The sequence below is a fragment of the Sturnus vulgaris genome, chromosome 9 (assembly GCF_052056855.1).
Source record: "Sturnus vulgaris isolate bStuVul1 chromosome 9, bStuVul1.hap1, whole genome shotgun sequence".
NCBI classification, from domain to species: domain Eukaryota; kingdom Metazoa; phylum Chordata; class Aves; order Passeriformes; family Sturnidae; genus Sturnus; species Sturnus vulgaris.
The window spans coordinates 10,799,229-10,824,282 of NC_142251.1; the positions used below are offsets into that span (position 1 = coordinate 10,799,229).

At 41.5% G+C, this 25,054-nt stretch overlaps 1 protein-coding gene across 11 annotated transcripts in view; it reads right to left on the minus strand.

Moving 5' to 3' along the window:
• Nucleotides 1-25,054, minus strand: part of ST3GAL3 (ST3 beta-galactoside alpha-2,3-sialyltransferase 3) — a 182,585-nt gene that overhangs the window by 52,392 nt on the left and 105,139 nt on the right. For all 11 annotated transcript variants that reach the window (XM_088169774.1, XM_088169775.1, XM_088169776.1 and 8 more), the window contains 2 exons: nucleotides 18,541-18,635; nucleotides 5,979-6,042 (listed from right to left, as the gene is read on the minus strand). In XM_088169774.1, coding sequence (XP_088025900.1) covers nucleotides 5,979-6,042; nucleotides 18,541-18,635 — 159 coding nt within the window. The remainder of the gene's footprint in view (nucleotides 1-5,978; nucleotides 6,043-18,540; nucleotides 18,636-25,054) is intronic.

Below are 25,054 nucleotides of genomic sequence, written 5' to 3' on the forward strand. Positions count from 1 at the left end.
TTCTTCACTTTTCTGCTAAATAAAAGCACCATCTACTGTCAGTAGTCCCTTCCACATCTGCATGAGATCGACTTACAGAGAAAGCACTGTGTATAAACATTTGCCTCTTACAGGACAGACTGAGCACGAGTTGCTGCACACGAGATAAAAGAACCAGTTCCACCAGCCAAAGCTGTTCCAGCAGCTTCATGGCCCTGTTCCCACACAGGACTCAGACTGATCAAACCCCACTCCTAATCTTCTATTGACCATACAAACTGGAGTGAGCTCATCACATCTTGCACAGTACAGCAGCTCTTCCAGGTCTTGAGTCACACAGGCAGTGCCTCCCTGAAAAATTCTCAACTTCTCCCCAGATCTCCAAAGTACTGATTCTGGAAGACCAGCATGCAGAAGTAATACTGCTCAAGGCAGAGTGCCTTTTACACAGAGATTTTACTTACATCATTCCAATCCCCTTCTTACAGTCATTGGTTTGTAGAATATAATCCTCATCTTGTAAACATGAGCTGCATTGTTACCTCTGTGATGCCTGATTTTTGATTTGGCTCCAGTGAAGGATGCAACAAAATAGTCAAGACTGATTTGTCCCTCCTGCTTGTTACTTTACCAGTCTTTGGTTCTGGCAAATTTTCCTAGTGGGATTTCACATTTACTCCAGACTGATTTTAGTCCCTGTGAACACCTGCCAGCAGGGTTACACTACAAGTGTCACTAAAGCATTAATTCTCAACTCTGACAATAACTTTTTAAAGCTGTGTAACATATCCTATTCCTAAAAAGGATACCTCTAAATGGTGTAGTATGGAATCAGAACATAATGGACTGAGACAAAAAACTAATGTGTGCTTCTAAAAGTTTACCTTTATCATTCAAGCTTCTAGTTTATCTAAAAATATATTCTCTACATGGCAAGATTTAATTTCCACAAACCCAAAGTAACATAACATCAGTTCCTGGCTCTGTTCTCTGCAGGATTTTCCTTCAAAACCAAATGAATCAATTTACAGCTACCATATTTCTCCAGGAATGGCACATTTGCTGTTCTATCAAACATTCCAAGAAGGACTAAAAAGTAAACAGTAATAACAAAAATAATTCTTTATTTAACTCTTTAAACACTCTTCAGTGCTTACTGACTTTAAAAGACATATAATTGTCATTTATTATCCTTGTAGCTACTTAGAAAAAAAAAATCACAAAGTATGTCATTGTTGCTGTAAAATGAGACATCTATCTTTACCCCAAAAATGAAACAAATACTTAACTGAATGGTTCTGCCTTTACTCATTGTAATTGATAGGTTAATCACTTTTGCCTAGCTTCATGTCTGAAGCACTCTTCTACCCTCATGGTTCTGACATATTTAAATGCATTCTCCTTTTTCCTTAAGTCTGCAGATAAGATTTTTCATTAGTAACTTTCTGACCCTAAGGTCTCATCTTTGATCTTCTAACAGCTTAAATTTCTTTCAAATGTACTCTGTCTGCTGATTGTGCCTGAGCATGGGAAACCTGCACAGTCATTGCTGGCTCCAGGCAAGTTCCTGGGTGAAGAAATACACAGTGCAAGCAGCATCAGTTACAGCTCAATTGTTTCTCCACAAAGAAGTGTGCAAACACCTTTGTGCTTGTTTATACAGTATGTCAAAGCCTTATTTCTTTTCCAGAAGAGCTCAAGGATCGAACACATCAGACATAGCCCATGTTTCAGTTTGCTACCAGGGTTGTATGAAGGACAGCCATGGACTTCCCACAACAGATACTCCCTAAAGCCCTGGGAGCTGCAGCCAGATGTACAGACTCTTGACACAGATACTCCAAGGTTCAGTTCACCTACACGAAAAGTAGGATTTTCTCAAACAATATAGAACTGTAAACACATGTATGCATTGTAGCAATTCCTATTTCCTCTTCTCTCTTATCAAAGTGCTTTAGGGATTTGTCGGGGAGAAAAACCACAAAGCCTTTCTTTGCACAACTTTGGATCTGAAGGCTTTGAGGAAAGATATAACAGAATAATTAAAAAATACATCTTTAGGGTAGCTGGTACTTAAGGAAGCTTAACATATTCTGGTTTGATCTGGCTGCTGCTACTTAAATGGGTGCTATCACCCTGAACCAGAGGGATGCACACACCTCTCTCGTTCTATCAAAACCCTTCCTCACTTGTTTAGGTACTATACTGCACTAGTAAAGATTGTGATAGTTATAAGCTCAAATTCTCAGTTTTTTCATTACCAGCTGGAGGTAATACAAAAAAAATCACTCAGGTTTTTATATTTATGTCTTTTCATAGGAAATTTACATGTCATCACCACAGAGATGAAACCCAAAAACTCACTGAAGTCCAGCCAGCAATGGGCTGTGGAATTATAAACCAAGCCCTGATCCATTAGCAGAATGAGGGATAGGCCACTGGAGGAACCACTAAATCAAGCAGTGAAAATGTCAGCAATATAACTGAGCCTGCAAAAGCCAATGGAGGGCAAGAAGCTTCAAAGATGAGGCCCACTGACATCTGTGTCAGGGAGAAAGACATGCCAGCTCAGAAGGAAGAGGTCAATGGCTCTAGAGAAAGTCTCCTGGACCTCCAAAGTTTTCCAGACAAGCTCAGGGGTAAGTTGTAACTTTATCACTGCAGCTTTACCTACCCGGTGCCCTGAAGCAGGAGCAGGTTACTGTTCAACACAAAGGTGCTGTAATAAGGAGTCATGAGCAAAGCAGGGCACCATGTACACTGTGTTACAGGTGTGAACCATAGCCTTTGTTCACATGCCCTCCAGCTGCTGCTAGTTATAACACAAGGGAGGGATTAGTTGAAGTGAGCTGGCAAAGCTGCTGTGGGATGATGAAAAGTGCACGCAAACCCGGAAGGATCACGTTTGCCTCATTTCAGCACCATGTCAGTACATTGTGTCAGGAAAGGTGCATCAGGATGCCCTTTAGCACAGGAATAATCAAACAAATGAGTTAATTTTCAGGGCTTATGAGAGACAAGTGAATGCAACTTCTGAAGGACCAGCTTTGTGAAGGAGGGCAGAAGTGGAGAAGCTTGGGTAGGAACAAGACCAAAGGCTTGGTGTAGAGATCCTCCACCACACAACTCTAATCCTCTCTTTCCTTCCTATGCTCTCACGCACTGCTCTGACCTCACCTTTCCTGCCTCTCCCACCCTTCCCCTGGGAAAGCTGCCTTCAGTGTAGAGTTGCATGAACACTTACTCCAATGGGCTGGGCAGTGCTTACCCTCCCCACCCATCCCAGCCTCTGCCTCTCCTGCTGCCATTTCAGCTCTGTGCCCACACAACTCTTCAGTGGGAGGGGAGCTCTGGAAGTGAAGTCACTGGAATGACCTGGGTTGAGAGAAAAACTCATAAACTGGAATCACCTCACTGATCGACTTTAAAGTCCCTTTTCAAACAATAGCAGCAGCACAAGGAGAAGGGCAGCAGCAGTAGCAAATATGGCTTCTTAGACTGGTTTTGCCAACAGAGTTGGCAAACTATGTTGGGGTAACTCCATTCTGAAGAGAGGGTGAAATGGAGCCTTTTTCCTGCTTCTAGTACCAGCCCACTAGACTTCTAAGAGCCTACAAGTGGAAGGGTTCACAAGATCTCCCAAGCCCGACCCCCTTGTACCTCACAGACTTGAGCTGTGTCTCTTACCTAATTCTTCCACAATAAGACATTTCCTCAGTCCTTTATCATAGAACCGAGAATAGTTTGGGTTGCAAGGGACCTTTCAAGGTCCTCTAAGTCAGGCTTTCTCCAGTTGCTTCAAGGTGTTGAGCAAAGAGGAGAGGTCTGGACTTTCTCCTTGACCAGTGAGCAGGAAGGGAGTAGCTAAAGCCAAGGGTCTGCCCCTGGCACACAGGTATTGCCATGGAGGGGAACTGTTAGGATCTGCTTGGAGCTTGAAACAAGATGAGAAAGGAGATAACCTTCCTCCATCAGTCTTCTCCACCAACGTTTTAGGAATCCAAAACGGCAGATACCCATTGCTGCCAGCACTGGAATTCAGTGATGACCACAGCTGAAGAATATTTCTGGAATGATATCCAAGTCTTCACCTGTGCCCTACTCACCAAGTTGGTTTACCAGAGCAGCACTATGGCAGCCTTAAAACCTCCTACAGCTCCCAAGCTCTTTCTCCTAATAACTCCTCTGTTGTAACTCCATCCACCTCCTCCTCTAGGCTGTCTTTGCAGCTTCCTATCCCAAGCCTTCTTGAGTCCCTTTCTCTCATACACACTTCGATTTTTACCCTTCCAAAGACCTGCTCATTTGGAAGGGCTTTGGGAGGTATGTGATTGTGATGCATATGTACTACACAACCAATATCCAATGATACAGATTTATCACAATTCCCAAGGAAACAGTACTTCCCCAAGATATCTGAGTGTTTGCACACCACCAAACCTTATTACAGCAATACCACAGAAAAAAATGCCTAGCCTGTTTCTGAGGTCTCATTTGCACTTGGTATCTCAGGGATTTTACATACATTTCATGGGGCTTGCGTGTTAGATCTTTCCTATCTCTGCACCAAATCCTTTATAAAGAACACAAACCAAAGGGAGCAGCTCATGCTAGAGTGGTTATGTTTCAGAATCTCCTGTGAAATTACTTTTTAAAAGCCTGAAACATTCTACTCCTCACAAAACAGGTGAGCAGCAAGGGTCACAATTACATTAACCTTCACTGCAAGAATCTTCCACCTGCCCTCTGTCATTAACACTAATTTCACATGAACAACTTGCTGAAAGAGTCTATATGTGGATTTTTCAACAGATTAAAATCTTAACTCTCCAGCCAGAACTGAGATAAACCCCAGATGGATGAGACTCAGTTGTGTGCAAAATCTCTAAGAAGGTAATTTGTAAAATGGTTTTACCTTCTGGACATAATTTCTCAAATTACTCCAAAGTCTGGAGACTAACCCTATCGGGCACTGCTGTGAGCCAAGGCAAACTTCAAAGAAACCTAAATTAACACATAGACTGTGCAAGAATAAGCTTTCACACAGAGAGTAACTCCCAACTACAGCAGGCAAGCTCTAAAATCAGCATGAGAGATGCAGAGACCTACGGAAAGGCTGGAAAAACTTATGAATTTTGTCATGAATAGTGGGTATAAGGTGAGCTGGGCCAGGAAATAAAACACATGTGTTTAGAAAGCAGGAACTGTGTTGTCAGCCTGGGTCAAGTACTACTGGAAAGAAGTATTATCAGGACTTTGAAAAGAGCTCATATCCCAGAGTAAAAACCTCTGACAGCTTCTGAAAAAAACTACCCCTAATCCAGGAAGTGGCACTAAACCAAACCTGCAGGACAAATGGAAGGAATGACAGAAAAGCAAGGACAGGAAGAACTGAAGGACTATCATTGGGATGCTGCTTGTAAACATGTCAGTGAGTTTCAGAAACAACCTCTACAACAGAACTGAAGAATCAAAGGAGCTTCTTCTAGAGGCATCAATTCAAACAGCACAGGACTCAGGAGATTGCTATCCTGTTCATCCTAGCACAGGCTTGGCCAACACAACCAAACATTCCTACTTTGAGAGTGAGGTATTATTGAAAAACATTGTTGAAATAAGCCAGTCCCTTCTTTCCTTCTAAAGTTTCTTGTGATCCTGTTTCTTTGTAAGAAAGGCTGGAAAAGAGCAAAGTGTTTAGTGCAAACCTGCTATTTACTTAGTTGAAAATGGGGCAAAGGAATGTCGTTTAACAACATATGAAACAAAAGATTAGAAAATGGTCAAAAACTAAATACTTTTTTCTACTTATTTGACTTAACAGAGGTCCCCAGAGTCTACAGATTTACTATAAAGAGGACTCAGTTTTCAACTCCTGATTTACTCATCCACATCCAAAAGTATTGGCAATAATTTCTGGCAAAAGATGTCTAACAAAATTTATTTAGGACATATGGAAAAGAATCACTTCTACTCCTTCTGTTCTGAAGGTTTCATCTTACCGGTCAAGAGCTGGAGTTAGTCGATAATCTTTGGTTGCTGACAGGATGGCTTTGATCAGATTATCTGGGGAGAAAGGAAGAAGACATTAGGAACAAGTTCTCACTTCTAATGGAAATGAGAAACAATGTGGTATAAAGCATCTGAAGCAGTTACTTGAAGGAACTGAAAGGTTCTCATTAGGAATGAACACTAAGTTGAATATTCCTATTTTCTCTGGACAATGACCTTCACACACAGCCTGCAAAGACATGTTGGGTGCCAAATTCTGACGCAGTGCGTAACTGCCTTGCACAGAGAGTGACACAGGGAACAAGCACTGTACATTTTATAGCAGTGATTTCATATCCACTGCCCTGAGATGGCAGTTTCACAAACATTTCCGACTCAAAAAGGCCAGCATCACAGTCACCGCTTGCCTTCAGAAAAGCTTTTATGTGGCTGAGTGGTGAACTGGATGCAGGAACAGAACCAGGTTAAAACAGATGCTTTTTATTCTGCAGGTTACTTTCAGTTTAGGTTCCCCAACCTGTCTTTCTTCAATTATATCACCATAATTGCAAAAAGAAATGACCATGGAAACACAGCCTACATTGATACCCTGTGAATGCTACAGATGATGTAAGTTATGCAAGCATAGGCACACACACAAATTAAATGCATTAAATTGCAGAAGCACAATGATTACATATAAATAATCTGTTGGCTATGGAAACATTGGAGTCTGCTTCCCTCTAGATTTTATCATTTGTCCCTAATTTTTCCACCTCTCTTCCCCAGAGAGGTCCAAACTCCTTTACCATGGCCCAACCAGGGCCAAGAAGCAGCAAGGCTCTGGCTAGTCTGTATTTAAAACTGTACCAATAACCTCAGAATGTCTGTACTTGGTTTGACAAAAAGTCCATCTGCCTCCAAATCCTGACTCTAACTGTGGTCTTAAGCAGATGCCTAAGAAGAGAACAAAACCAAACCAAACACATTTCCCTGTAATTCTCTTCTGTTATTAAACTGTTTTCATATCAGGGATTTCATATAGTTTCTTTGTATCTGATAACCTGCAATGATTTCTATTCCATGAGCTCAGAATCTTCCTCGATCCATACAGACATTGAGTCACTTCTCTTTGCAATTTTGAATATGGCTTCTCTGAGCTTAATTTTTACTGGAAAAGATTGTGAACAATTAATCCCCTTCCATCTTTGCTTGGGAGATTGCAAATAACTCTAATATCCTTAAATATATCAGTCAACTAGTTCAACAGTTCTTAGGAAACACCAGTCAAAATGAACAAATAGGTCTTATTTATTTACAAAAGACTAAAAATGGTACAGAAACATTAAGAAAACTGACAACAAGTGATTTTTCACCTCAAACTCAAACAGCTTTCCTGATAGACACTAATTACAGCAATTGGCACAGTTAGGGGAGACCCTTTCACATAAAGAATTCTCTTCCTCTCCACTGCGTCCTTCCTCAGCAGCAACAGGACCAACGTGTGGGATAAACACAGGAGCTCAAGGCAGCCCACGAACCAGAGAGCTTTGAATCTGACAACAAGCTGGCCAGACACATGAAGGTGATAAGCAGAAAACTCTGACAATTACTTGGAGATCTGGGGAAGTTTTTGACTGGCAGCACTGACAGCGTCTGCCAACCATTACAAGCTGGGGAGTGTGATTACTTTCAAGTCGTGGTTTGGACTGGAATAAGGCACGAGGCAATTTATAAGGCTAAAAGCAACTTTGATAACAAAATAGTGGTGTTTATTTTTCCTTCATCTGAAGAATTTCTTCTGATGCATAGGCAGCAGGCTTTCCCTCCAACAGGAACGCTATTTTCCTAAATCTGCTGTAACAGCAGTAGGTTGCTGTGACCTCTAATGGCATCATGCCACAGTCCTCTCCTTGGCCTGCTTCACACCTTGGCTTTTGCCGGGCAGCATACTTTACTGATGTTGTTTTCCCTCATTCTCAGAGAAGAGATCAAAGGATTGCATGTCAAGGGCTGCCCATCTACCAAGCTTTTGTTATGCCAGGTTTGCTCTACCACCCACAAGTTACACTCTGCACTACTTGGACACCATCCGATAGACCATTTTAGAGAGAGCATTAAAAGAACACAGTTGAGTGATGCACTCAAATTACTCTGGTTTGCTCATCTTGCCAGATAATTAGCAATGCCTTCTTAGTGAATGCTCAGGAATGAAATAAAACTACTTTAGGAGTGGATATGGCAGCATTTGGAATGGAGGTGCTTCCCAAACAAAAACAAAACAAGCAACAATACTGAGCATTCAGTACAGATTATGAATGGACAAATGGGAGATAGCTCTTCAGCAGACCCCAGAGTCCAACAATACATGACATCCAAAAAGTTTGGAAGTTGCACAAATCTGTGTTATTATTCAAAACTGCTGAATGAAGCTCAATAAAAGACAAAGTACTGCACTGTCAAGTGTTCATCCAAGCAGGAATGAAGGTGGCACCAAGTTCATATGGTCTAGCCCTCTTTTTGGAAGCCAGGAGCAGCAGCTACAAGCCAGGAAAAGCTAATGGCTGGGGCAGGGGACAGGAACTAGATATCTCTCTGGTTGAGCTGGAATTCTACTACACTGTTGCTAAGGTGGGCACTTGCACCTTGATGCTGGCACTAGGATGGAAAGACGAGACCTCCTCCAGAAGGAGTTACTTTATTTTCTGTATTTTCCTGGGGAAGGGTTTGAAGGATCACCAGATGCTGCTGTGGCTGATCTGTAACCTTGCACAAGACCACAAAGCAATAAGGAACAATAAGGAACCACTAGCAGGATCTTTTAATACAGCTGGGGCAAGGTGGACAATCACCTGCAATCACCACTGCAAAGATTACTATCACAGATATCAGTGACCTGCAGGACACAAAGCAGGGCTCACCTCCAGGCTGTGACTAAAGGAAATTTGGCACCAGGAAAGCAGGTGCATTATGTAAAGTCAATTGATGAGACATCCTCTTTCCAGGGTAGGAAACAGAAGGGGTGATGAACACAGTCTGCCTTATACACCGATGTACTGAATGAAAATAATGGGTGCAAGTACATGTAACGAATACTAAAAAGAAAAATTCTTTCCTGGTTCAAATAACAAGATTTGTGCACAGCCACTGCCTGGAAGTCAAGGACTGAAAGAAATTTTGCAAGGACAAAAGAAAGGCCAAGTTGTCTCCATGAACACACATCAGCAGGGCAAGCAATCTACTGCAGTTTTCCACAGCCATAGCCTGGGTTTTTTTTGTTGGTGTTTTTTTTTTCATCATCGAGAATTTAGATCATTGGGGAGAGTGGGAGATTATTTAACCCATTCATCTATCAACCACTATGCATGCACTTTTACTATAAAAACAAAGCAAGAAGCCTCCGCACATTTTTCTCCCATCTAGAGGAGGAGTGAACTACATTTATCTAAGAATCCTGAGTTATCTTGACATATTCTATCAACTTTGCCTTATAACATCAGAAGATTCAAAAGCCAGCTCAGTACCGAATGATTTCTCTGAACAAAAGTACATACTGACTTCAGGTTGACCCTGAAATTTTCAGACATTTGGAAAAACTAAATAGTTAGAAATTAGGCAGACAGTGACCACACAGTGAGAATCAGTCTAAGTCTCAATTCTAGCCCTTTTCTCTGTTATTTATGTGAAGGAATGGAGGAGACCTTCACATGTCAACAACACTTAAAATTGTTGTTTCTAATGCAGAAACTTCTTGCTTGAATCACCAAAAAAGATGGGAGGCCTTTCCAGTCCTCAGGGCTTACTGCAGGCATCTTGCAGAGTCTACCTTCTGCCTGCCTTGAAAGTAGGTAAATTGGGATGTTTGTGCACTCCTAAGTGGCCAAGAGGCTGTAATTTTTAAAATTGTGTACACCAGCCACCTTCCTCAAAACCCAGCTAGCTCACATGCCCCTACTGCCAGCAGTAAGTGTGTGAATACCCTGCCTCAGGGTCAGGGAACAGCATGCTGCTGCAGTGCTGTGTGCTTGCCCTGGGAGCTGTGGCCAGTGCCCATCTCCACAGGTGGTCACCCAGCTGCCACCCCTCCAGCCAGCACTTCTGCAGGATCCTGGGCATCAACTCCAGCTTTTGGGAATAGACTGACTCGAGTGAGGTTGGTTGACATTCTGTCAAGTCTGCCAGGAGATTCTGCACATGGGTCCCTGTCCCATGATAACAGAATGCCACGTGTGTGTCAGCTTTGTGGGGAGAGTAAACTAAACACTACCAATGCTATGGATTAAACAAATCACAGTATTTACAAACAAGTTCTTAGCACAAGCCAGTGCATACACTTTTCAATACACTACCCAAAAGTTCAGCTCTGTATAAAATTCCTCCTTCAGCATTTTTTTACCTTAAGGTCTTGCTCCATATGGGAGCTTGAGGAATGACCTTTAACAGAAAAATTTTTACACTTCTTGAGGAATGATCTTTACAGCAGGTCAAGGGAGGTGATTCTTCCACTCAGCCCTAGTGAGGCTGCATCTGGAGTGCTGTGTCCAGTTCTGGGATCCTCATGACAGAAAATACAGAGCTCCTGGACCGAGTCCAGTGAAGGACAACAAAGATGATGAAGGCACTGGTGCATCTCCCTTATGAGGAAACTGAGGGAGCTGGGCCTGTTCAGAGATGAAAAGAGAAAACTGAGAAGGAACCTAATCAATATCTGTCAGTATCTGAAGGGGGTGTCAGAGCCAGGTTCAGCTCAGTGGTGCCAAGCAATGGCATAAGAGGAAACAGGCAGAAAATGATGCACAGGAAGTTCCATCTGAATATAAGGAAGAATTTCTTCCCTATGCAGGTGACTGAGCACTGGGACAGGCTGTCCAGAATGGGTGTGGGATCTGCCTCATTGAGGATATCTCAGAACCATCTGGACACAATCCTGTGCAATGTGATTTGAGATGATCCTGCTTGAGCAGGAAGGTTGGATCAGATGACCCAGTTTGGTCCCTTCCAATGTGACTCAGCCTGTGATTTGCCACCCTGGTGCCCAGCACAAGGCCATGGAGCCAAGTGTCACCACATGTTCTATTCTCTTTCCCAGAAACATCACGTCCAGCTGTAGACAGTCACCATTATTTGTACCTTTGTGAAGCTGGGAATCCAATGGTTACAATAGGTATCACAATGTGTGATATTCCCTGCACCACTTCTTTTTCTTATTAATTAGCTAACTTGAGGAGGTCAATGCAGGAAAAAGCAGCTATGAAGAATTCCAGCATTTAGCAGTGCATTGCAAACATGTGAACTGGCTCTCAAAAACAGCTAACTACAAACTGAGGAATCTGTCCCCAGATCAAAACTCGTGTGTAAATACAAGAGAGTGGTTTCTTGAGGCCACTAGCTGTACCAGATTTAGGTGGTTTACTGGAGATAGACTTCACTAACAACAGAACTTAAAATTGCCACTCCTCACAAGATCTCCATTGATGATTTTTAACGGCATTAAGACAAGAGGCTGTTGCCTAGACACAAAACAAAAGAAAAAAAAGACTGAATGTGCATGCTATCCTCCCTAGCAATTTTAGAAGAACCCGGCATGCATTAAATGTAAGCTCCATTAAAGCCCTTAAGGCCTTTTTTTATAAAAAGATATAAATAAGATACATAACATTTGGACGCTTCATTTACAGCGTTGTTTTGGAGCCTTTGGGGATTTTTTTTTTCCCAAGTTTTTCTTCACAACCAAGAGTTTGTTTTTTAGAATACAAGCTTAGTTCCCAACATAATCCCAGGGCTTGAAAAGTTGGAACATTAATTTAAAAAACAATTATGCAAAAACATTTTGCAATAACCATGCATTAACAATTTTGATCTAAACTGAAGTTCAATGCACAGGAAGCAATAAAGTCTGTAGAAAGAGGCAAATTCACGCTAAATAGAAACAGTCCTTGAAAGATTCACAGTGTGCTGGTTAAAGACAAGCAGGAAAATAAATACAGTTGTTATAGAGGGCTCTACTTTTTTGATGACCCTTCACAGGTGGCAAGACAATATCTTCAAGGCCAAAAAACTCAGTAATTACTGCAGTGATTCCTAATTCTTCTGACCCTTGCAGGAGCATTAATAGATGCACTTCAAAACATAATAGTCAGAAAAGATCTGCTCTTCTCTTCAGGAGGTAGAAGAATAATATTATATCCATGTTTCTATTGTAATTCAAGACTTCTGTGAAGAACTCCAATATGGAGTCATCCAATTAACTGCAAACTTAAGGTTTGCATCTCGCTTCTCAGTGAACTGGGAGCAGTTCTTTATGCACAGCAAAAGCATCAGTTTCGACTGAAATAAGGGACTGTACTGTTGTACTTTTATCATGAGAGCTCAAGAATGAGAAGGGATTTAACGTCAAAATTCACAACATAACTTCCCTTTAGAAGTTTTATTCAGTAATGAAAATCGACCCTCTACCTCTTCAGAAACTTCCAACTTTTTTTCCCCTTCAAGCCACTCATTTCATTTCTTTAGGCCATAAAATCAGCTAAATTCCCTGGGGAAACATCAACATTTATATATCTATATTCCCACGTGATAATGGAAACTATTACCAATTTTGGTCAAATGCAAAATTCTAGTGGAATCTAGTTCAGAAACGTGCCTCCAACTCAGGAAGAAACAACAATCTTGTTAATAACTATTCTGAACAGAACTAATGGCTATACATGGTTGTGCTTCTGCTTTTTTGTTAGAGGAATAAGACATGAAGAATGAAAGAATGCTTACAGTAGGAAAATCATCTGTACCACTAACAAAACGAGGATAAAGTTGGAGCAGAAAACGCCTCTTTCAGACCTAGTCAAATGTAGGCAAGGTGTCTGCATGTGGTACTTCAGTCTCTACAAAGATTGAGAAGATTGTGTTAGAAAAGCCCTACTTTTCTAACGGGTTTTTTCCTTGAATCAGCTATAAATTTTAATTATCATGTCCAACTGAATATGTTTTCTCAGAGATTAAGTATTGTTCATGCCAAGAAAGCCAATGTAAAAGAAAAAGCTATGCAAGAAAGGAGCATGCCTGAAAAGAGAGGATATTTTCTCCCAATAACATTGCGATATGCTGACTTTTGCAGGCCTGAAAACTCAACATTTTCACTGAAGATGAATGGCCTCTGCCCCATGAGACTACTGAACAACTGCTGAGCAGCACTGAACCATGGCTTTTCCCAGGAGCCCTGACACAAAAGAAAATATCCAAATAAAACCAAGTACAAGAACAGTTAATCATTGCACAATACATCCATTAGCATTGGTGGTCTGGATAAAGCCTTAATTCCTTTGTCACTGAATGTGTCACCAGTTCCAGACATCCCTCCAGTACCAAGTGAAAATACAAAGTCTCCTGGCCAGTAGTTCATACTACATTTGATAAAACTGTAACATTTCAAATATGTTCTTAATATTCTCTTATCACCATGGGGAAGAAATTGCTTCCTAGTGTCTTGATGGGAGGGAAATTCTGAGATGGTGACCACAGAATCACACCCTAAGAAATAACTATCACCTTCAAAGATAAACTGATTCAGGGCCAACAAAGCAACCTCTCTGCTCAAAACAACTGAGCAGGAACAAATGGGGAAGTGAAGACCTATAATTACTGCAAAGCAGTTACACAATTACTGACTAAATGCATGGAAGAGATATTACATTGATCATGTCTGTTTCGTTTTTTAGTGTATGCTGTGCCATATGTTTTCACTTAAGCTCAAGAAAAATCTGCAGCAACTCTCCCGTCCTCATTACACAGAGAGGATGCCAGATACTAGCTACTCTTTCTTATGAAAGCCTTTTATATTCTTCAAACCACATGTACTGAGAAATTCTATTAATAGTCAGGTATTTCTCCAGTCTTGTTTGTTGCCCTTCTCCAAATAACTCTTTCCTTTTGCTTTAGCTACAGAGGTAAATTTGGAGAGGAGGCCCTCTGGGATTAATAATCTTACTAACACTATAAACAATTTTTCCATTGCTTATTCATTGACAAATTTAACCCTGAGAGCAGTGCACATGCTAGAGAATCCCAGCAGCTGTGTGGACAGCATGGGCATATTCATACCTCCATTAATTACACTAATAGAAGCACTGCTAGAAAAGGGTGCAAATCCAAAAGAAGATATTTCAATTTAGATTAAAAAAACTCCACGTGACTCCTTTAAGAGCCCAAGATTGCTGCAGTCTCCCTGCTCTTCACTGAAAAAAGTTACAACAGACTTGGTGGGTGCTGGGAAAGAACTCCTACAAGCAAATTGTGCCCTTGCAAATGGTGAAACATGGGAGGCACTCCAACATTCTAGTTAATGCCAAAACAATAGCCTGGGACACAGGAGGGTGCTGGGCAGCTGGGGCTGTCCCCTACAGGAACCCTTGACATTTGAAACTTTTAGAGTTCCAACATCTTGTTACAGTTTGATCTTCTTGACAACTCTGAAAGTTGATCAATTTAATAGTGTTCCTCACTTTGATTATGAACACACCAGTAAACAAAGTGGCAGCAGGGCATGGGCCAGCACGGTCCTACTCAAATCCATATTATTAAAGTGTTAGCACAGTCCCAGATGTGCTCACCAGGGCCAACAAACATCCTCCTCTACAATTCTCACGCATTCACAGGCTAATACAGGCCAGTGACCTTTCATGATAGGAAGCCTGGACATAGCCACTCTATTTTTGTGGGGGGCAGGGAGTTAATCTGTTTGAACAATGAGCTCAACAACATTCACGACCACAGGACAACCACTTTATTTATTAATAGAGACAGAGTCATCGTTTCCAAGCACTTAGAGTGGCCCATCCCGTTTCCAGATTCTGTCAAGTCCCACAGTAGGAGACAACAAGTTTGATGTGGCAGACAATCTCAGTTTGTAAAAGTAAGTGTGGTGAAACATGACACTGGCCTGTTTGCCAACATGGCCATTCCTAATTTAGAAAATCTCGATCCAGATTCTGAAATATAAACTTATAGGCTCACAGCCAGCTGCAGAAGTCACTGGGCAAAACCTAGACCCACTGTTACATGAATGGCCAAATAGATACTGGCAGTGACCACTTATGGTGTCAAAACATAATCACACCTCTTCATATCTGTTATTCCTTCTATTCTCTGCACACAGAGGAAGTCAGAGTTTTCACAAGGGCTACAGACACCTACGATGAATACAACAACGTCTTCAACCTGCTGGATCAGCTCCAACACTCTGACAGCTCTCACCTCTGCTTTTGTCCCAGGTTGCTGGGCATTGTGATCATGTAATTAGGACCAATCCTTGGTGAAAGTCAACAACTACAACAGACACTAAAACTCCGCCCATTTAAGACAGGTTAAGAAAAAGGTACAACAGCTGCTCTTAAGTTCCCCTTCATCTATTTCTAATACCTAGACGAGGACTCTCAGAACCACTGCTCAAAGAGAGTTTGCACAAGACTTTGTACCACATGCCTCATCTCAGAAAGCCCTGCTCACAAAGCAGCACGGTTGCCACCTGCTTATTCTGTGCCTCTTTCATGGCATGCAACATCACTAGGACTGTTAATTGACAATAGCAGCACTTTCCCATCTGACACAGGATGTGCAGTATTCCTACTGCAACAGATCAATTTCACAACCAGCAGCATTCAGGGAGAGTCTAAAAACTTTCATATTCAGGACCATATTCACCTTGACGGCTTCTACATACAAATGCTCTTGCCAAGAATGGAGCACTTTGTCCGTAAAACCTCCCTGTCTGGGCTAATGGCCAAATCAGAAAATAACCACTGGAGTGAACAAGCAAGAAATCTTTCACAAAGAAATGCTGTTAAACTTTCTATGTTGTACTGAGTACTTTTAAGCATCTGGAGATAGGAGAACTGTCTTTACAATCAGATTCTCATAGAAGAAAATGAAAATCTCTGATGGACTGTGTCTAAATGATCAGCATACTGCCTTCTCCTTGATATGATATACTTTAAAGAGCAGTAGTCCTGTCCTGAAAACTTCTGATCCATTTCTACTCTTTCACATGTAATTTATAGAGACGTGTTATTCCAAATTAATGCAGTGCAGTAGACAATACTCTTTAAAAGTTGCTTTTCTCTAAATATTGCAAGACTCATTCTTGCAATCTTGGAACTGTCCTTTCTTGGACCAGTAAACACAAAGTGATGGATAAAAAAGGACTTCATTCAGCTTTTTTTCAGAGACGAAGCAAAGCAAAATTTAGGTAAGAACAGAAACTTCAACAAGAAAAAGCAGAAATGGTGGATTAGCTTCCAAGCTGCTAAGAATCCCTTGATTTCGTAACTGTAGCCCTTTTAAGCTACCACAGATTAGTTTCTAGAAGTTCCTTGGAACATACAGCATTACTGAAAGCGAGCTCAATCCTGTAGCTGTGATACAGAAAGCGCAAACCCAAAAAGACCCAAACAAACAAAAGGCCATTTTGCACTTGGAATAGATCACAGTGACTTAAAACCAGCAGGTGATATTCAGCACAGTTCTCAACAAGGTCTTCCCATTACCACCTCAGCTGCCATCGGTGTCTATAAACACCAACCACCTTTCCCAGCGTGATGCACATCGGAAATCCCAGCTGACAGTGTCAGGGGGCTGCCTAACACACAGAGCAGAGCTCCTGCCCTGTCTGTGTTTTAACACAGCCACATCTCTCTACACTTTCTCAGTCACCCTGACCACTCCATTTCCCATGCACATCCCAGCTCTGAGAGACTTCACCTTTCACCAGCACGGGACTGAGCTCCACGCTGCCTGCCTGGATCATTTGTTTGGATATTATTAGATTGCCCTGACTGAAAGCCCTAATGAGGTGCTGATCCCATCACCCAATCAGTCGTCTGGGCCCAAATGCATCCCATGGGTCAGCCAGAAAAGACTGATGCAAGAATTCCAAGTGATGTGTAACATGAAAGGGCACCATTCGCATCCCTAGGACTCACAGCCTGTCAGCACGGCCATTAGAAATCCGGGGCTACACAGATTTATAATTCAACCCTCCCACATACAGAACTTGCTCCAGACTGAAACTTGGCACAAAATTCAATCCCAGGAGGGTGTTAAAAAAATAACCTATTCAACAGTTTCCATCCCATGGATTCAGCTCACAGCCATTTAAATAATGGCAATTTCTCATTTCTCTTTTTAACTGAGGAAATCCAATATAAAACACCAGATTTACATAACATTGCAGTGGTGATACAAGCTGGCAACAAACCCAGAGAGAAGGCTGCCAGAGCCATTCTGTCATTCTCTTTTGGTGAATTTCTCCATTTGGATTCAGTTTAATGGAATGAATTTTATTCGGGCTAGTTGACATCACATGTAACCTACAAATCCCACCTCCACCCTGGCCAGGCACCTTGCCCTGGCTTTGTACACCTTGTGTGCTGGTTAGAAGGGGACAAGCCCTCCTCCAGTCACAGAAGCCTCCCACTTGTGCTGCCACTGTTAGTTCTTTGCTGCAAACTCTGCTGGCTGATTTAGAGGACAGTAATTAGCTTCCTATTGAGCTTCAAAAGACTGACTGGACAAGGAATGGACAAAACAAAGAAAGGAACTGATGCAAGCCAAAAACAATTTGTCAGTAGAGCCTTTGATTTGATCAGACATTGTTCCGACAACTACCACACTTGATTCCAGAGAGAGACACTGAGTCAAGCTTTCTGCTGCTGCAGTTCTTTCTCCACCAGGTATTTCAATTCCTACAGGATTATCTGTAATCTTGAGTTTGTCAGTGGAAAAAAAAATCTTCCAGGTTGATGCAATGCCACAAAACCTTCTTAAATACACAGAACCTCAGATAGTCTGCAGCAAATCACTGCAGTGAGCACAAGCCTTCTGCTCCACCACCACTCAGACAGAGAGGCTATGATAGAACATGTGGGACAGGTAGGAGCTTGTCACCCCAAAACAGATCATCTGGGTGGGCTACTGGCTCCCATCTCATCCACCACTCACCACTCCTGCTTTCCCACAGCACACCTGAGACACAGCTCCTGCTACCTCGCTCCAGCTGGAGGACAGGGATATTAAAATTATCATCAAAGCAACTGAACATACTTTTCTTACTTATCACATAAGTAAATAAATAGCCCAACTATAAAATTCTATGAGAAGAAAATGAAGATTTGTATCAGTGGTTAAACCCAAGGCATCTTTCTTGCTCTTTAGAGAATTACTGACTTAAACGTACTTCAAACCAGTTTGAACTCTCTGCTGCTGTCAGCAAAGCTGCTACAAGGTTCTCTGGCAGTCAATGTCAAAATGCTTCTTCTAGAATGTGGTTGTTGGCCTAAATTGCCATTGTTGCACTGACTCTCCACATGTACTAAACCATCTTCCCTAAGACCAGCCTCCAAGGTCCACGGTCCAGCTGTAAAAACCCTTCTGCATTTCTGAAAACTACATATACAACATTTCTCTCAAACAGGGGAAATAAACTGAACCCAAAGAACCGCCTGAGTTTTCAAAACAGAAAAGAAAATAGGGCAAGCATCTGCAGAACCACCTTCTTCTCGAACAGCTGCAGTTTTCTCATACCTTGTCCTTTAATTCCAAAGGGGGGTACAAAGTCCCTGATACGTGCCCATTTCCTGAAGGAATCATCCAAGAACATTGGTGCCGGCTTCGAGAACCTGAGAAAACCAAAACAAGAAAGAAATTAACTCCTGAACTAGGAAGGATAAACTTCTGCAGGAACGTTGAGAGAATCCATACCTAAGTGCTGATTCTACATTGTCACTGGCAACAGAGTACTGTGAAAGATTTTACTTTTACCCAAAGATGACTGCAGTGAAACAAACCTGCCAGAATTTGTGCCACAGGGACACTCAAATCACTCAGGTTGTGAACCTAGGAATCACTTCCACTCAACAATTTAGAACTGCCTCAGTACTGTTTGGCTATTAATTTAGCTATAATAAATTGCAAATAGCAAGCAGGGTTTAGGCAGTTTAACTTCCAGCTTTGTGAGCCCAAGCCAGTGTATGTGCAGTGTGAGTGTGTGAGGAGTTTGCTTGGCCTCACTTGTGCACATACACAGCAGCTATCACCACACAGGCAAGACAAAAAACAGTTCAGGAGATCATGAAGCAGCTTGTCGTTTACAGAGAAAGGAAATGGAAATTCAGTGTCTTCTTCTGCATTCATTAACATATAAATGATTCAAAAGAGGTCCCTGCCAAACCAAACAGTTATGATCTACCCAGAATCCCTTACAAAAGGGAGACCTAGTCCTTCTTAAACATGTCATTATGGAAATACATTATCCTAATTATACCCTCAACACACAGAAACAGCAGCTAGTAAAAATTTGTCTTCTAGAAATGATTACTACAGTGGCCAGAGAAAAGGAAACAATTAGCAAATATAGAAACATTAACTTCCATATGGGACCATTTCTGAGCATATCAAGTGTACTAGAAAGTATGCTAATACTATTAGAAATCTGTTTATTCAATCATATCAAAATAGTATCAGAGATGTTCTGGATCAAAATCAATCCCATCATGAAAAGGCATGTATTACATGTTCAGAGTCAGAAAAAAATACCTCTGCTACAGAGCAAGGTACCTGCCCCTGAAATAGATCCAGCTTGGCCAACCTACACATGGGAGAAGGGCAGATGTAACCCACAGGTTTAGCTCTCCCTTCAGGCTGTTTCTGTACTCAGCATGCAACTCTTACAGCAGTCAGATAAACTCAGGGCTTGAACTACCTGGTTTAGGATAAACTCATCTACACTATGCCACAGACAGGTACAGAGCAACAATTTCAAATAGCAGCACAGTGAGGAAAGGATGGAATGAAATCTAAATTATAAACTGATCAAAGTGAAGTCCTATCAGAGATGCTCAGTAAATCACAGATGCAGAAATCTATGGAAAGGGGAAAGAGACCAAGATAATTTAACAAAACAAGAAGACTCAGATTCACCCATGCATACTGCTTCATATCCACTCATGCAATCTTTAATAAGATCATCTATAACCATAAAAACAAGATGCACAGATGACATGGCTGATCTAGAAGGAAAGGAATGTTTTTCCAGAGATGAGAATACAAAAGCATATATATAACTTTATCTGGGAAAAGGTGGGGGAGGTATGTTAGATATATTAGAGCTTCTGAAGCTTTTAAGTAAAAACACCCCACAAGCCTATTTAAAAACAAATAAAGAACAATACAGTATTAACTGTAACACATTTACTCTGAAAATATCTTAAAAACTTCAATAACCTGAAAAATTAGTTCCATGTTTTCTCACTCATATTGGTGCACTAAAATATAATTATTATGTTTCCCTGGAGTGTCTCTGGGGACTTATCTCCACCTCCTTCCAACATTAACAGGAGGAATCTTTGCAGGACTGTCATGCAACGCAAGAGTTTTTATAAACTGAAGGCCTACAGCATAGATGTTCACAGCCCTTCCTTTTCAGCCACCCCTTGAACTCTCAGCAGAAACCAGGTCCCACAGAGTGGTCCCCATGCTCCCCATGCAGGGAGGGATGACAGCAGTGCCTGGGGCTCACCAGCACCTTGGGGCTGCTTTGTAAGGTCACCAAGCTCTCTGGTTGCTGCTGTGACATGCAGTCTCCAGGAAAACTTGGATGCTTCAGAAAACGCATATATGAGTGGGTTTTATTCTCTTCTCAAGAAACAAGAGGATTCAAGAGGTGCAGTGTAAATAAAATCTTTGCCAGCTCAGTTCATCTGTTCAAAAGCACTGCACGAGAAAAAAGGTACAGGCTGTAAGGTCGGCCCTAGCTCAAAAGCTGGTGTTATTTATATATGCAAATAACTGGCCTGCTCTGGCCTGTTTGCAAGTAATACACCAGAAAAGACAATTTACAGTAGTCTGATGTAGAGTAAGGAGTGCCTCTCCCTAATGCAGATTCCCATTTACAAGGCGCCTGGTAAAACCAGGAGGGAAGTCAGATTCTCCTAAGACTCTCTGGACCTCAGGAGAGTTCTAAAAATCAGGTGAAGCTCAAGGCATGCCTGATCTAATACTCTATGGCATTGCTTCTCCACGTGACAATCAGGGCACCAAAGTGATGCCAAAGAAAGAGTGAAATTATCATTGGCCTTTTAATGTATTTGCTACAAGTAAATGTAGGGATTTTTCTAGCACAAAACACAATAGCCTTAGACTAGCTATTATTATTTGGTAATATTTCATATTCCTGTATACAAGGCCAGGGAAACACACTTTCAACTCGTACTTTTGCTTCATTTCAGAAGGAGGAAGAACAGTTTTGGGGAAATATTATATCTCTATGGCAGAAAGGGAGCAAGTTAGAGGATATTTTGCTCCCATAAATCTTGAAAGTAATTCCGTTTTGGAAATATTAAGAAATTATGAATGCTGCAAGCGCTTTGCCACCTCAATAAATCAGAGCAAGCCAGGACTGATGTCCAGCAGTGACAGGGAAATGCTGTCTGCCAGACTCTCCAGGAGCATGGCTGTTCTGTCTCAGCTCTGAACTGCATCTGGCATATTCCAGGACCTTCAGGAAATATCGGGATTTGCCTCGAACAGGCCATGGGAATGCTCTCTGCAGAGCACCTAAAATCCATTCCAAGGAATGCATGGGAGTTTGTCAAACAGAAAAAGGAAATGTTTCCGAATGATGTTAAAGCTCTGCGTGTACCGAGCAGTTTGGTATGGGACACTGCATTTCGCCTGTCACAGCTGTCTAAAGGCAAGTTGGCTTCACCAGCAACCACAGCTCCAGACCCAAAACAGGTCTGTGCTCCTTCAGAAAACGGCACAGAAAGTGAAAGATTTGTTTTTTCAGATTTAAATTTTAAACACTTCCTCTCTACTCCTCCCCCAAATTCTAGAATAGACATAATGCAATCTTATTGCAGGTGACAGCCTGAAGAGTTGAGGAATTTGGCTGCTTGTGTCACACACTTATGACCTGTGTAAATTGAGAGAGAAATGCCAGTCATCTACAATCTCTAGTTTGGATGGCATACCCTGCTAAAACACAAGTGACATCTAAATGGACTAAATGCTTGATATGATAATTGTGAGGTACAAAACAAATCTCTCCCAGTTCTCAGGTTGGAATTCCTCATACAAAGACATTAGTAAAATCTCTAGCAATTTGTCACCATGCACAGCGAAAGGAAGCAAGTGTTCTGCCAGAAACTGTTCTTAAACAGGAATCTATAATCACACAAAAACGTGATATATACTTGTGCCTAGGGGACTCTGGCTTATGTGACAAAACATTGCATTTCCATTTCTTCCCCCCTGAGGAGTTGTGACCCCAAATAATTTCTGAAGGCTGAGCTAGCCTGCCAGAAGCTCCCCAGCCAAGTTTTTTGGCCATTCCATTTTGTCCCTGATACTGAGACCACAGCTACTCCTGTTTGATGAGCACTGAGGTACTCAGCATAAGCAGCATGAACTTCCCCAAGTATCTTGCAGCTGCTATGCAAAGTAGCTATGGGACAATTTCAGACATTGATTCTTGACTAAAATCTGCTCCTTACCTGCTCCTTTCCAGGCAATTAATACATAAATGCATAGAAGAGAACAAGCTACACCTGAGAGAAAGTAAAACAAATAAACTGATTTGTGTGTCTTTGGCTTTAACAAGGAGGGACGAAGAAAAGGTCAAGCTCTTGAACGAGTAAAGGAGATGATGGCACCACATTTCTAAGGAGCCACAACACTAAGGAAAGGCAGACTGACAGCCACTAAGCTCCCCTGTGAGCTTATACTTCAGATATTCCCTTTTCTTAAACATCCTCCCAAGCTGACCTGCACTTTTGTTTATTCTTTAATTAAGGAGAATCAGTAGTGCTGGAAAACTGAAAGCTGAAAGAAAAAAGCCCAAACAGTGCTTGAACCTAATGCTGTGCAGAACCTGAACACTGCATTTGTAAAAGGGCAGGAACAGCTTTTTTCTCTTTTTTTAAACCACGCAAATAAATTATTTATTTGTTCTGGCATGACTTCTGTTTGCTGATGATCAAAAACATTCACAGTTAGACAGAAGGCACAAAATCTACCCATGTTATTAATTAAATACAAACTGAAGCCCTTGAGTGCTGAATCATTAACACTGACACAGGCATTTATAGAGAAAGAAAATCTAAACTAACCTTTTCCTTTTTCCTTACTGAGACCTAGATGTATGCTGTCTCCCTTGCCTCCCTTCTCTGGGGAGCAGCATGGTGTGATAGCATAGGAATGAGGAGGTTTGTGACATTCATATTTTACATTTCTTATTGACATTAATCCTCTGTCAAAAATCCAAGCAGCTCAAAGATTCCTCAAGGAGCTGAAAATTTAAAGAAACTGCATTAATAAGGATTAACCCCATCCTACAACCAACATACTACTTTTCCTATATCAGCAAACGAGCCCCCCTCCCAAAAGAAAAGATGACTGCCAGAGTATCTTTAACAGCAGACATCAGGCCAAAAATTAACTTGATCTTAACAAACTGCAGAACTCTAAAATAAAATAATATAATAAAGCCAACTTCGCACTGAGGAATGGTTTGTCAGAGCAGTCAGCAGTGCCATTTGACAACAGCTTGCTCTTTTGCAAGAGTGTGAGCCACCCATCTTCTCCTCTTCTCTCTGCGCCTAAAGACCCTTGGGTGTACCTGCAGCTGCCTCTTTCAGGCTGCAAAGGTCTCGGATTCTTGGTCATTCCCACACTGGCACCACCGAATTACACAGCAGTACAACAGTGCTCTGCAGTAAATGTCACCACCACTCCAAAAAGGTGACTTTGAACAATCTTTATTCCACAAGCAAAGGGCAGGTAAAATCAACTGAACCAAAACCCTGAGACCACGTAGGAGTTATCCCTCCCTACTTCCCTGGGAATGGTTGCTCTGGACCTTTGAGGCACTCTGGAACATCTCCAGCCTTCTTGCCCTCTGCTCTCCATCACCTCGTAGGTTGTTTAAACTCATCACTGCAGACCTTTTCTCATTGCCTGCTCATTGCTTTATTTTAGAACTGCACCAGCTGCTTCAAGATGTATCTTGAAAGGCCCCCATCCTCTGTGCTGTGGTTCACACAAAGAACATTGTTACACTCTTGCAGGAAAGATAAACATCCTATCGTGAATGAAAAATGTAACTATTACAGCTGTAATACCTGTTAAATACTCTACTTTATTCAAGACCAGAAAGAATCAACTCAAGAACCATGTCCAATTCTGGGCCTCATGTGAAAAACATGAACAAACTGAAAAAAGACCATAGGAGACTCTGAAAAAGATCTAAGGTCAAGAAAACATGATGCCCGAGGAAAGCTAAAAAAAAAATTACTTTGTTTAGACTAGAAAAAAATGGAAGAGGACATGATAAGCCATTAAATATTACAAGGCTGTTGCAAAAGATAAAGACAGAATCACTATATCCCTAGTAAAGATAAGTAGTAACACCGGTCCTAAAATGCAGCAAAGAAAATTTAATCATTAAAAAAAAAAGTTTCTTTTGCTTGGGATTATTATACATTGAAATCTACTGTCTGGACATGAGTTAGAGAACTCGGGTCAACTACACTGGTTTCTGATTTGACTGTATTATTTTTAACAAATTTGTATCTATTAAACACCAGTTAGCCACAGCTGTGCCTACTTTTAAGAGGGAAATGCAAATAGATGATCTTTTGAAGCTCTGCACGGATCTGTTTAATTTAAAACCACTTTCATACTGGGCTAATATTGCTAGAAGGTGACCAGGTGGCCAAGCTACAGTCTGCTGTAGCTGGGAATCAAGAGCTGCCCTTCAGACTTCTTGCACTTCTTAAGTATTTCTCTTCATATATGGTAATCAAATTTCAGTACAATCACTGTAGATAAGCAGCACATGAATTTTCCAGCCTGCTGCCTGCCAAGAGTGCTTTCTGTTTGTACCCCGCACCTTTGTGATAAACAGGAAGACACGTAAAGTTTAACCTTTCTGCAGTCATTAATGTCTTGGGCTTATGGCACCACCAAGGCACAAAATCAAAGAATTACTTAATATTGGCTCAGTCCCTCCTGCTCACTGACTGTGTTCTGACATGCATAA